This window comes from Scomber scombrus, chromosome 7 (genome assembly GCF_963691925.1).
Source record: "Scomber scombrus chromosome 7, fScoSco1.1, whole genome shotgun sequence".
Lineage (NCBI taxonomy): Eukaryota > Metazoa > Chordata > Actinopteri > Scombriformes > Scombridae > Scomber > Scomber scombrus.
The window spans coordinates 8,016,519-8,031,466 of NC_084976.1; the positions used below are offsets into that span (position 1 = coordinate 8,016,519).

The 14,948-nt window shown below is 41.0% G+C and overlaps 1 protein-coding gene across 5 annotated transcripts in view; it reads left to right on the forward strand.

The window, feature by feature from the left end:
• Positions 1-14,948, forward strand: part of LOC133983036 (plectin-like) — a 148,355-nt gene that overhangs the window by 30,610 nt on the left and 102,797 nt on the right. For 4 of the 5 annotated variants that reach the window (XM_062421960.1, XM_062421961.1, XM_062421964.1 and 1 more), the window contains one exon: positions 81-277. In XM_062421960.1, coding sequence (XP_062277944.1) covers positions 88-277 — 190 coding nt within the window. In that variant the 5' untranslated portion in view covers positions 81-87. Of the gene's footprint in view, positions 1-80; positions 278-10,353; positions 10,486-14,948 lie in introns of those variants that run through there. The other variant, XM_062421963.1, reaches the window with a different exon arrangement.

Consider the following 14,948-nt stretch of genomic DNA (forward strand, 5'->3'; position numbering starts at 1 on the left):
GTGTGTTATTGCTATGTGCCTGTGTTTTTCTCATTCATTCAAGCCATTTCAAACTCAGTTCTTTTTCACCTCTCCTGTAGGTAGGCAATGGCGAACCGTAAAGACAGACACAGGGATCGAACCCCAATGGAGGAAAGCTATGAAGAGAGTGGCACCGTCCCTTATTCGGGAGACACTCTGCCCTGGAACCTGTCCAAACTCCAAAGGGTCAAACGTTCCAAGTCAGCATCGGGGGAGGTCTTGGATCCAGCAGAGAGGGCTGTAATTCGCATCGCAGGTATGAGCTCATTGTTGTTAAGGGGTTACGCCGTACTTCTGACAGCTACTTACGATGGACTGGATGGATGGAAGTTACACTGAGATATATTCAAGTGTTGTGTCATACTGGTGATATCCACTGCTCAGTTTTTTGAAGAAAAAGCACCTTAATGCCAACTGGACATCTTATGTTTGCTGATCTGCAGCAGTTGAGGTTCTCATCTTGCTACACTGATGTCAAAGTGTACTCAAGGTGTGTTCAGCATACCTTGACATCACTGTTAGGTGTAGTGACACGTGCAGCAGAGCACATCTTTGTTGGGTTTGGTCATAAGGCCAAGAGACTTGAGACTTTGCATCTTTAAAAAAGGAGAAAGGGAAATGTTGTGAATGTTATACAGTAGACTCTTTTTGGAGGAAGAAGGCAATGCCATGGCCTTTTGTAGATCAGTAGTAATGATGCAGAGTGTATTGTAACTTTTTTCAATCTTACAATACACCAGTGGTTGTTGTGCAGCCCCACTATAGTTGAAAAAACAACAAAACAACCTATCATAAACAAATAGAAAGAACATTATCCATAATATTGACTTTTCTTAAAAAGCAACTGAAATTTCATGTATTAATTACACCAGGGCCATTGTCCTTTATGTGAATGTCCTTGTTTGCATTCTGGGTAGAGCTTGGCACAATGTCAAGCAGCATAGAGCACCATTCATTTTATGAGTTGATATGTTGACCACTGAATTAGGTTACAAATTAGCATCAGTATGTATATACGTAGCTGTGCCAAATAACTTGATCTTTGGAACTTCAATGTTGTGAAATCATATACAATTCAGACATCTATAACCTCCTCAGTTCTGAACTTGTGTTTTGAGGCAGTGGAAGTGGAGCATCGGCCATTTTTTGGAATAAGGGTAGGATGTGACTATGCTTCCTAGTGCAGCTTTAAAAGTCAGGTCACAAAGGAACAATTAACCTTGTACGTGATACTGTAAGTGAAAAAGGAAACAAAACAATATTTTGTAAAAAAAAACAACCCAAAACATGTATGAGGACTGATGATAGGTTTTACCAGATGAACAGGATATGGAGTTAGACATTAAGGCTTGGAAAGTTACAAGAGACAGTACGTGAGGTTTTCCAAGGGTGAGGTGTGGCTATCTTTGAACCGTTCAAACAATAGGCTGGGATCCTGTCCAGACTGACTGTAGGGGTGCTGGAAACACATTATTTATTTACACTATGGGTTAGTGCCATTGCTGTGAAGTGATGATTGCCTTGAGCCAAGCGTTAGATACATTTACACCATTCACGGTTTAAGAAGACATGTAGACATACGTTGATTTGAAATAATAGTCATAGACTATTATTTATATATAACAAATCACATTAATTCCCTATTACAAGTAATTAGCAATACATGCCCTGTCACATTAATAATATATTAGTCATTTTATATTAATTCACTCCTGAGTGATAAAAATCCTATGACAGTGTTACTGCTATACCCGACTTCTGTCTAATGACTTACTTAAATTGAAGTACCTCATCATACTGCAGTGCTCAGTGTCTAGCACATTGTGGCTCAAATGATACATTGGCAGGATGCTATTATCAGCTAACATTAGATTTTCACAGTTATGTTGGTATCACTGTTGGCATATATGCAAAAAGAAACTGCAGCACACACATTTGAAAATGGGTTTGATGTCATTTAGGAATAGCATCTCTGTAACAGAATTCATCCAGAAATATTTAATTGATGGAGTACATTGCAGCTGAGTAGATAAGTTCATTGTAAAACTGTAAAACATTATGCTTCATATCTTTGTCAGCTCTAATGATGTGATTTTATGGTTCTTTGCCAAACATGTTATGTTGAAAAATAATACTGTCTCGGTCTCCACTCCACAATCAGTGTAGAGAGGCAGCCCAACCTCACATCTGCATTAATGTTATCAAAAAATGTACCAGAAAAATGATATGCCCATCATATTTATCAGAAATTAACACAAAATGTAAAAAAAAATATTATATTCTCTTGCACTTATATCATTAAAGTACTAAATGAGATGACTCTCAGTTATATTTTTTAAATGATTTTCATTGTGCCAGTTTTAGCACAATGAGTCTTTGATGGAGTTTGTTTTGGAATGGCGTGCTCCTGCCTGGCTAAGAGGAAGTTTACATAACTTTAGCACCTACAATAGGCCTGTGTCCACATCCTGTACTGCTTTTCCTCTGTCCATCACAAGGCCAGGTCAGGCTGTGTCAGCACCTATGGGTGAGGCTGAGCCTTTGTTGTGGTCTCTGCTGACGGACTAAGTGCCTGCTTTCGAATCCCAGGGAATCATTTAGAAGTGGACTATGCACCGTTCTTGCTGATGGTGATATTTTCTGTGTAGCTGAGGGAGCACTGTAATGATTCTCAAGGAATATTGTATACTCCTCTATAGGGAGGGAAAACCTACTGTAAACCTACTGTAAACCTACAGTACTGTATATGGTTCATGAAACATTTGCAGAACCAGCTTCGTGAATACTTAATTGCATAGACATAAAAGTACAAACAAGGCTGTGTTCTTTTTAGCCTCCATTTTAAAGATACCACAGGTCCACTTGACAATCTGAGTTCAAATCAACCTTCACAGTTTTTCAAGTTTGTGTTAAACAAGAGTCAGGTGCTTAAAGAAACATTGAACGATTCATACCTTTTGTTTGAATCCTTTTTCCTGTTCATACTGGCCATTAGAAGCAACACACGTGCTTATGATGTAAGTGATTGATCCTCATTTTGACCAAAAATGTACTCAAAAGTTTATCTGAAGCTGATATGAGGATCAAGCTGTCCGAGTTAGTCAGATAAAGTGTGAATCTTCCACTGTTGCAGTCTTCTTAGACAGTAACAATGTTCCTCTTTGTTCCTGTTCGACTGCAGTAAAAGGATTATAACAAAAAAGCAGAATTTGGCACTAAAATACATTAACTTTAAAGATATTGACTTGATTTGACTAATTTAGATGGCTGAAGCCTCATAATAGTTTTAAATAAACTTTTAAAAACATTTTTCCACAAAAGGAAGCAGTGAAATTTGTCGTAAAATTACGTAATTGAAACGGCGCATTGGGAAGGGATCACGTAATGACCACAATGAACAAGAGGAACAATTGCATCAAGAAAGCATGAATCCATGTTGACAAAGATTTATGCTGCTCTAACTCTGTAACTCTAGAGTCCTGGCATATGACCTGAGTGTGTGTGTGTGTGTGTGTGTGTGTGTGTGTGTGTGTGTGTGTGTGTGTGTGTGTGTGTGTGTGTGTGTGTGTGTGTGTGTGTGTGTGTGTGTGTGTGTGTGTGTGTGTGTGTGTGTGTGTGTGTGTGTGTGTGCAGCTGTGGTTGTGCAGGTCAGTTGAACCCAGAGCGGGACAGGTGTCAGTGTTTTAAAGTGCGTGCCCCCTCTCAACTGTGCAGATCTCTGAATAAGATTTTAAACTACATTTGTGTCTCTAATGACTAGTTAGAGCACCTCAGACACTTTTCTAATCACCTTTGGGACTAGGCCTTGAAAATGAGATTGAGAGCTTGTTAAGACTTGGTGTAAAGTGTGGGCTTCAGTTAAATACCATTGGATTGTATTACCTAGCGTTGACATTAGATGGCTGTGAATAGGAATGAGGAGAGTCTGTTGGGACTGACTGAGATGTAACCATTTTAAAATTCTCTTTCATGGAACACTCGCTGCTCTGTTGCTGAAAGAAATCACTTGTATTCCCTCTCACCTTATGCAGTATAAATTCAGTTGCATTATGTTTAAACACAGTCATTTCCATATTATTATTTTTTGTTTTCCGCTGTTGTATCCTAATTTTATTTACTGCTTAATCCACACTGCCTCTCAGTGTACACTCATGCATGTACTAGTAACTGATTGAGTTGAAAGTTCTCCAGTCAGTCAGCTGTCAGACTGGTCATAGAGCAGATTTACTGTCCACAGTACGGCTCGGGGGTCAATACAGGAGGACATGAAGAGGTCAGAGGTCATGTCTGATGTTCGGCAGAAGAATGTACAGAATCTTTAGAGCGTGCATGAGGCTGGTACTCAAGGACAGCATAACTCATGGAGGTCATTCCTCTACATACCCATCAGTCAGTGGGACAGAAACTCCACCCTGCCACCTTGTGTTTGGCTGGCTGTAATGGCTGACTTTCATTCAAGGGGTACGGCACAGAAAGTACTTATCTTTAAAGGTTCAGTTCATACATATGAGATTTTTTAATTTTAGTACCTCTAGTGGCAAAGCTATTAAGATTGTTTTACTTTTAATCACACAGGGTTTAAGATCTCCACCTCTGAGACTTATCCTGCCACCAAAATGTAATGAAGGTTAATAGAATTTCATCACTAAACGCTAAATAACATGACCTTTATCTGCATGGATACCTCTAGAGGGCTAAAACACACGGTGAAAAGTTGATCATATTGCTTTTTTTTATGAGATGGAAGGAAATTGAGCTGAAGTTTATAATCTATTCTAATATCTTCTATACACACACACACACGGACAACATCCTCAATTTATTCTGACATTCTTTTGAATCCTGCATGCTGCATGGTAATATTATTTAAACTAGCATGAGCTTATTAACGAGTACAACTCTAAAGTTATATAATGCTGTATTTCTGAATGCATTGGCATTTAGTCACAATACCATGTGTTTATCATGTAATGCTTTGCACTTTTGGAGTGCTGATCTGGATTTACTTATGAAAGCATCTTTGTATTTCTAATCATATTCCTCAGGTTGGAGACGAGTCTTATGTAAACTAATTATTATGTGGGTTTTCTTTAGAATTGCTGCCTCTACCTATTTTTGGATCCCTATGATAGCTTATTAAATGTCATCTTACCATAGGTCAAGCTGCATGCTGATAAATGAGCTCCGCTATCGGCCTACTTTAAGACAGCAATAACCTGTTTGGCCAGCAGGTGGCACTTTCTATTAAAAGAGCTGAAAGCCTCGAAGTGTTCTTGCTGGAGAGCCATCACAGCTTCTGGAAAATGTGTCTCATTTCCCACACCCATCTCAAATAGCATTGACTACATAGTATATTCCTTGTGCCCCTTGCGTTACAGTGCTCTGCCTTATTTCATGAGACAATACGTCTAATGCTCAATAAATGAGCCTATCGGACAGAACGGCTTCATTTTTTTCACCCAAATTCTACAACTTTGACCTTTCTGCCTGCCCCATTTCACGCTGAACTGGGGAAAGAATGCCAAACCACCAGTCTGAAATTCTGGAAAATGAGCCATGACGAAATTTGTGGTGTGACCAGACAGATCCAAGCAAGCTGTAGCAAATAACAGAATAACTGCACACAACTGTGCATTACTTTGTACACTCTTGTGGATATCCAGAAGAGGGAGCCAGGCCTATGTTAGTGTACATGTATGTCTGTCGCCAATAGTTTTACTGTTATTACAGCAACATTGCAACATTATTGCACTATGCTAGAACAACAATCAGTCTTGGCTAATTCCAGACTGGGGATGATCAATTGACACACTGACAAAGGTTTTAGTCAGGAGGAAGAAGGAGATGAAGGATTGTCTTTTCTTTGCTGAAACACTGAACATCAAAAACCAACAATCAGATGTCAAATATTTGATTTAGTGGAGGGTTTGTGGAGTTCATACTCAAATATCTGCTATTGACAATGACAGATTTGATATGGTTTTTAAAAATGTAATTTAGAGCGAAGAGCTCTTTAGTTTAAAATATAAGGAGGGAAAGAAGACTGAGATTCTTTTGACCTTCAAACCATGTTTATACTGATAAAATAATTTCCATCCTGTCAAATTCTACCAAAGGATAAGTCCCTCTTTAAGTTGGAGCCTGTCACAAATTCTTCCATAATAACAGCTGTCACACTGCTGAGAGGTTTGTCATCTTCTACAGCACAGACAATCAGTCTAGCTGTTGGCCAGTATTAAAGTCCTGCCTCTGTGTGTGTGTGTGTGTGTGTGTGTGTGTGTGTGTGTGTGTGTGTGTGTGTGTGTGTGTGTGTGTGTGTGTGTGTGTGTGTGTGTGTGTGTGTGTGTGTGTGTGTGTGTGTGTGTGTGTGTGTGTGTGTGTGTGTGTGTGTGTGTGTGTGTGTGTGTGTGTGTGCGTGCGTGCGTGCGTGCGTGCGTGCGTGCGTGCGTGCGTGCGTGCGTGCGTGCGTGCGTGCGTGCGTGCGTGCGTGCGTGCGTGCGTGCGTGCGTGCGTGCGTGCGTGCGTGCGTGCGTGCGTGCGTGCGTGCGTGCGTGTGTGTGTTTGTTTCCTCCATGGTTTTTTCTTTTCCATCAGTGGTGAGCTGTGCCTTAGTAATCCCCTTGACTCTTGGATATAAAAGAAGACTGGCATTTCATTCTGAGAACAGAACGGCGTGAAAAAAAGCATTAATCATGTTAAAGATGTAGCTTCATTTGTCTTGCGAGTCAGCCTCACTAGAATATCAGACTGAGGGAATCATACCTGTAAAAAACACAGAGAGACTCACTGTTTACTGTCCAGCTGTAAAGCTTCTTTAACTACTGGGGAATGCAATAAATGGTCTGAAAGTTGCAAAATGCACCTGTAAGTAGGCTGAAAATGTGAGGAAAGCTGTTTATTGTACAACAAAATCTTGCATTCTGTTTCAGGTAACTTTAAAACGGCTTATGTGGTACAAGACACAAGTGATATCTTTAGTTTCACAGCCTTATCTGTTGAATCTAAAAGACCATTAACAGGCAAAGTATCAAATGAAGTGCAAATTCTCACACACACACATTGCACACATACTGTATATTGCATAGACAAGTGTCCACACGCATACCTGTCAAGGGGTACACTTAGTGGAGCATGTACCCACACCTTCAGATCTTCTAATGTGGAAAGCATGTGTGTGTGTCCAAGTTAAAAAACATGTGCAAAAATCTCAAGCTCCTGCGTGCACCTGTTGAGTATTGTTGAATGAGATGTGGGAAACAACCGTCAGTTCCACACACACACCCACACTCAGACTCAGTGACATCACAGGATCATGAGCTGAGGTCAACTTTCAAAGTTGCTGCTTAACTAAATAAACAGATATCACAAAGCCAAATTTGGCTCTTTGGCAATCTGGGAGTGGACAGCATGCTAGAATGATCTAGGAAGTAACCAGTGAGTAATTTGAGTATCTCCTAAGTGTTCACAACTATGTGTGTGTAAGGATTTGAAGTCATGAGATCCAGTGTAAAGGTACTGGGTGTTTAGATTGGGGCGAGGTGCTAAATGTTTAGCTTTAAACATGTCTACTTATATTCAACTTAAATCCCAGCAGTAAAATACTGACGTGACAGTAATACTTCAGTCATCATGATTTTGTCATTATTCTCTGACACCTTTACTAACAGATTTTCAACTGATATATTAGCATTTAACAGTTTGATATTTCCTCAAGAGTTTATATTGATACGCCCCTTTAATCTCTAATTGTTCTCTGTGCCTTTAAATCATGCTTATTTGTGTAGCTGCCCAGGCCAGTCTTTGTTTATAATATTTACACTTCATGGGATATGTGCTATTCATTTCTTTTAAAAAAAAACTACTGTGCCTGAACCTTATAATTTAGAAAACATGGTGGGCACACAGTGCATCCGGAACTTTATCTCTGTCACTAAAATTTCCTGTTAGAGTGAGTGTGTGTACAGATACGTACACACACTCATTTCTTCAGAGGTTGTGACCAAGCAGCAGCAGCAGCAGCAACAGCAACGGCACAGAGCTTGGACGTATCTTGTTTCCTCTCAGGAAAGTGTCCTGGCTGATGTCAGGTTGGCCTTGGCCAAAGAAATGTCTGATAGTCAGCCTGAACTGCAGGGATTTTCCTTTTCCTACATCAGTCCCTCAATGTTATGCTACAATGTGCACTCCTACACAAACCAGCATGGAAATAATGTAGGGTGATACCGTCTTTACTTTCCTCATCATTTTTATGAGGCGTGCCGTCATAAAACTCCTGAACAAAACGTGTTTTTTATATTCCAACAGAGCCTTGCTTGCTTGAATCATTCAATATGTACAGTATGTCAGTGTAAGATGACATGATCCTGACTTTGTTTGCCAAAATCACTGTTATTAATCATTTTAATGAAGTGCATGAATCAAAACTGATGTGGATTTGTCATGTATTGGCACAACAATCAAGCAGCTAAATTTAATCAAAAGGAAGTCCCGGTATCTATAGCTGGCTGTTATTTTTATGCTTTTTTTTTTAAAGCCATAATGTATTTTGGTCTGGGCCGTCGTCAGCTTGGCTGGTCAGGGGGGGCGTCTCTTGAATATTCAGTGACTGCCCCAACAGTTGATGTTCTTCCCGTGGATGTCAAGGGTATATCTGCACTGCAACTGCCTTTGAATGTATTCATCACCCTGCAGGCTTCAACTTTCTTTGTGACCGCCCGAAACATTAGAGCTACCAGCTGGAGTGTGTTACTGTGGCATGATCAAGATGGATGTTTTGTTGTCTTTGTTATGAGATTAGGTCCTGTAGGAACTGGCTGCTTCCTTTATAAAGGGTGATTCAATTGAGGTGTTGTTGAACAAAAGCATATACAACTGTAGCATCTTTGACATAATAAGGAAGAACTGAGGATTAACCCTGATTTCATTGAAGGAAGCTTTGACAGAAACACAGTGTGATAGTTGTTGATTAGCGTTCATGAATTAATTGTTTACTTGCATGTTTCATTAACACTTGAAAGTCAATGTAAGGCATCTTACAAGCACATTCTTATATAGTTTTTTAGCCACTCTTGAGACATGGCTCTAGGGCTGGCAATGTTGCTCTGTTGATCTTTGCCCCACTTTAATCCAAACTGAAGTATCTCAAAAGTGATTGGTTGGATCATCATGGAATATTGTCATTGTACCTAGAAGATGAAGCTTGCTGACATACAGTCTGGTGATCCTCTGACTTGACCTTTAGAGCCAGAGAGAGGTCAGTTTTTCACTTAACCAGTAAATATGTCAACATCTACTTGATTGGCTGACACTAACTATTACACAGATGTCTTTGGTTCCAGGAAAATGTATCCTGATGACTTTGGTTAACCCCCAACTTTTCCTCTCGTGTCACTGTGAGACTGACATCAGTAGTTTTGATTGATGAAGATATTAACCTCCTGCAATTGTAATCATTCAGTGATTCCCTGACTTTTCATCACCTAAAAATACATTTTTAAAAAACTAAAGAAATACATTTTTTGATCATGACCAGAAAAATGCAAAACTGACATTCCGGCAAACCTCATGCTACTGTACTTTGTATTTGGTGCCGGTTTGCAAATGGTGCCGTGCTAACATGCTAAACCAAGACGTGACGTACCTGCTACATCAGAATGTTAGCATTTTCATCGTTAGCATGTTAACAGCATTTACCTCTAAAGCGCTGCTGTGCATAAGTGCAGCCCCATAGCACCACTAGCATGCCTGTAGACTCTTAGTCTTGCTATTTAGATTTGTACAAACACAATGAGCAACACAGAGCCCAGAGTATTTTATGTGATTACACAGTACATATTTGAATGTCTGACATTTGTCTAACGGTAAGAGAAGCGTATCTGTGCGTTGGTGGTCTAGTACAAATTGCTTGTCATCCATCAGCGTCTAATTCAGTTGAAGTGTTACCACAGAGCCAGTATGCTTCTCTGCTTTCCTCACTGCTGTGCTTGTGCTTGGCAAGCAGCACTCTGCGAGCGTGTGCCTGTGGGTCCAGCCTGTGTGTCTGTAAAAGGGAGGTGCCTGACATTTATATTAGTATTTCTGAGCGGAGGCTATGGGAGGGTGCATGGTAGGGAGGGGGGGGGGGGGGAGGGAGAGGGAGGGGAGGTAGGGGTAGGGGGGGGCGGTGGGGTGGGTGGCGCTGGGCTGTGGAATGAAGTTGGGAGCTGTGGAGGGTTCACACACAGCCGAGAGAGCAGACAGAGGACAGCACAGGCTGCCTCACACACATCCACAACAACGCAACAGAGACGCAGAGAAAGAAGCTTGACCTAAAAGGAGGAGGAAGAACCCAGCGCTGAGGAGGAGGAGGAGAAGAAGAAGAAGAGGGTGACAGCATGGCCATGTACGAACCCGCCTACCTGCCCCCGAACGCCGAGGAACAGGACTTCATCCAAGCTTATGAAAACGTCAGAGAGAAGTATAAAGGTGAGAGGCTGCACTCACATTACAGAGATGACAGCTACTGCACGACTACATGTGATGATAAAAGGAGAGGGGAGGGTCTTATTCATTTGTCTATGTTTGGTTAGACTGACTATGCACAGGTGCAAACATGTGACTGTTTGCGTACCTTCGCGTACCTTTGATCGCTCTGGCTGTGTGTGTGTGTGTGTGTGTGTGTGTGTGTGTGTGTGTTAGTTAGTGTTAATGGAACAGAGGAGGGCAACCGTACACGCTGCATCTCCTGACTGCTGAGAGTTTTATTGATTGTCGCACATGTTCGCTGTCACTCTTCCAGACCGCCTCTCTGAGTGTGTGTTGCTGTTGTGACAGTCCAGTGGATTTACAGGAATGCCTCACTTTGATATGCGACCGTAGCAACCAGCCCACTCTGCCGACCCCTGACCTCGATGATACTAAGAGAGGGGTTTAGTTAAAGTCTGAGTGCTCTGCTGATTGTTATCCTCTCCTCAGTCACAACAGAGGACGTTAACAGGTGCTGCCGAGCAACAGAGAAATTCATTAATACACCACAGGGGAGTTCATGCTTTTCTTCTTCGATTCTCATCTCGTTTTTTTATCCTTTTATCCCTTTATCTCCTCAAGTGTGCAGCTCAGCATGCTTTCGCTTGATTATGACAAGCTACATAGTTTCTGTCTTTCTACCATTTTTGGAAATCTTCACATAGAGCGGTTATTAATGAGAGTAAGATTAAGATTTGAAGGATGAAGTTGACTTAGTTCTGGCAGGTGAAGAGCAACTATATAAGCGAAGCATCCATCCCAACACTTGGCTCATTTTCACTTTTCTGTCCTCTCTGCCTGCCTGCGTCCTGTCAGAGGATGCGAGATGCTTCCTCCAGGTGCTTTCAAATTTGAAGTTTGGTTGAGCTTCTATTCCTATCCCATATCTGATATGTTAATATCCTTTCACTTTTCCTTCCACTACATGTTTTTCTTTCTACTGTACATGTTTCATTCCCTCCGTTCCAACCAACACATAATCAGGAAGAGGGAGAGTTCCTCTATAAATACTGCCCCAGTTTTCTTTCTTCTTTTTTTTTTCTTCTTCCTGTGAGAATCTTGCGACTGAGCTTGTGCCGAATCACTGTTGGGGTTTTTTTCTTCTTCTGTGGATCAGCATGTTTGCATGTTTACCCATTTGTGTTGACATCTTGTATCTTTTTTTAAATTGCTGTGCTAGCATTTTTAGCATCTTTAAAGCATCAGCACATTGATTTTAAATGTCGGTGTAATTACTGTAAACAGACAGAACTGCGGCCAAATAGATTACACAAGCAGCCTCTTTACAGTGTATCGAGGGGTTCAACTTGGTGGGAAATTGTTTGCCTTGTGACACAAAACAGGAGGGGGGAGGTGCTGTTATCCAGTGCAAACAGAGCTGAAGATCTGGCAAGGGATTTGTTGAAAGAGCGAGTGACTGATTTCTTCCAACATGTATTGTACAAGCACAAGTGCAACGAACATGCCTGAGAATGGCAGAGGATAATTATGTCTTGATGCAATATCAGAATGCATTAAGTGTGTGTGTGTGTGTGTGTGTGTGTGTGTGTGTGTGTGTGTGTGTGTGTGTGTGTGTGTGTGTGTGTGTGTGTGTGTGTGTGTGTGTGTGTGTGTGTGTGTGTGTGTGTGTTGAGTTGAGTTGAGTTGAGTGTGTGTGTGTGTCTGTGTGTGTGTTTCAGGTCCTTACTCATTGTGCTGTTTCTGTACCAGGAGCTAATGGGAAGCAGCAGCCTGCTCTGTGGCAGGTGTTTATGTTCCAGACGTTCCTCTGTGTTCTTCTTTGACACTCCACTGAGGTCCTGCTCTCCTTATTAAGGCACACTGACGACAGCCAATGAGAGAGTTGTCTCATTTCTCTCTCCTTTTAAAAAAAATTGTTTCTCATACATTTTAGTCACAGTTATGCCTTATATTACAGAATTCCGACTAAGTCATGACACACATTATCAGCTACGGAGGAGGATGGTGAGCTTTAGGGAAGATTTTCAAACCTATGAAATCCTATTTACTCCTTTTGACGCTTTATACGTCATAACATGACCTGCAGTGTGGTTTTAAAGGTTGAGCGTGTGTTGGTGTACCTACTGATGCTTGATAATGGAAGGTATTTGGTCTGTAAACATTCTCAAGGTACCCAGCAGCATGGATGTTTCTGTGTTGCTTAGATACTCATCTTTATCCGTTCAGAATATAACCACACTGTCCTAAATACCTGTCCTTGTTCATATTCTCCACATACCGACCTGGTTTTATCTTGACCGAGGCCAAACGCTCCACTCTTTTTTTTCTTCCCTCGCACAGATGAGTTTTTATGTTTCAAAAAATATGTCTTCCAAGACCCACATACTAGATCAAGGGAGGGACACTCTTTAATAGTGAGTCCCAAAACATTTGGATATCTCTGTAGCCTCAAGACAGGCCACAGTTATAAGTTGATATTATGTAAAACCTTTACTGGATGTTAGACGGCAGTCTCATGGTATCTACAACATGCTGCCATTCAAAGGAATCATTTGCCTATGTAATCGCTGATGCTTTCTAGATATAGCATACAAGTTCCAGGTGTGGATGTTTGCCTATCAGATCACTGCCAGACAATTCTGTCTTGTAGGGAAAGTGACTGGAAAAAGACAGTGTAACGACTACAAGCTATTGAGGTACTATTTTATTTTCTCCAGATTTAAGTGATAATGTTTTTTTCAGTTGTAAAATACTATATACAGATATATAGATATAATACCTTAAACACTTGAAAAAGAGAAAAAACTACAATATGAATATGTTTAGATTACAATACCATCCAAACATGTTTAAATACAATTATAGTTTGTCTGCTCTTTATAACGTTACTCACTGCTGTCTCACTGCCTACTCTAAATTGTAGCCGGCTGGACGGTAAAGGCCTGGCTGCCTTCCCACTGTCCTCTAATGTAATTTGTGTTAGCAGCTGATGTCAATGTTACTGGGCCACCTGAGCGGGGGGTTTGCCCCGCTCATGTTGGGTGGACTGCTGAGGGTGCGCAGCTACGGCTGGCATCCATACTTTGCCCCAGTGTGTGTGTCCTGTAAAGCCCCGTCCTATGCCCCGCAGGGCTTAAAATAACCCCCAAATATAGCCACAGACATGTTCAGCTAACCAATTAAAGTGTTATTTTTGGCTTTCTTGATTGTCTGCTTAGAGTAATTTAAATTCCTGTTTCTCAGCTGCAGAAAATCAACAAAAAACATTTAAGAACGATTAAGCCAAGTCTAGCTTTGGTGTACACCAAAGAAATATCAGCGTTTAAGAAGAATAGAAAATATTTTTAAGTCATAATGAAGCCATAATAATCATTGCTGTCCCCTTTTAGCTGATACAGACATATAGTGTAGCTATCTTTATGAATGACTTCTATTTACAGTATGTGTCATTGTGTGAGGTGTGAAGTGGTGTGGGAAGTGCTTCGTCACGTTTGTGAATGAATGAACTCTTAAAAAAGCTGAGAGGCAACTGATGTATGTATATATGTATGCTTAAGTAATGTGTATTTAAAACTCACTGTTGGGTGTGTGACTGTTTAAAGCCGCTGACTGCGAGTCACCTCACATGTTGGGGTTTTCCCATCAGCCACTTGTCACTGGCCAAAACATGATAGTAATTTCTATTTCCTGTACTGCGGCTATGAAAAATTATTTAAATCAGAAAAGTTGTGTTATCTTCCTGAGCGGTGACGGATATCTCAATTGAGTATGACATCTTTTCTTTTGCTTCCTTTTCTTATGCATTTGGGAGTCTTACGTTGGCTGGCTGCCACGGTGGTGTGAAGTGTTGATATGGAGATCAAAGGGAATTCATTGGTGTTGGAGTGCCCTTGAGAAAAGCACTTAACCTCCAACATCTAGATGTGGATCAGCTTACTTTAAATTGTTATGTGAGGCCAAGAAGGTGTGTTTTGGTTCAAACAGATGCATCGATTATTTCAGTCACCGATTTCTTATATTTGGCGGAATTTCTTTAATGACATTGCAGAGATGCTAATAGCAGTATGACATTACAGAGAGAAAGAATAGGAGATGGTGAGTCATCTCTCTCACACACCCAGCATGCTTGTGGCTGCATTGCATTTGGGTGTATGCCCCGCGCCTGGAGAGTAAAGAGTTATCTCTGCCTGTCGTATGGGGGATTTGCATCTCAGCTATTCGTTGGGTATTGTCCCTGCTAGAGTTTTTGTTTCAGTCACAAGAACCTCAACAAAACTGCAGCAGGAGTCTACAGCCACACCAGCAGCTCTGTTAGCTGCTCCACGCTAACCTGTTCACAAAGCACTAAAAGCTCTAAACCCAATTACAGCAGAGGCTAATGGGAATGTCATTGATTTTGCAGGCATTTGGCCATAAAGCATCTAAAAAACAAAACATATTGGCCTGAATTGTAGTGCTATATA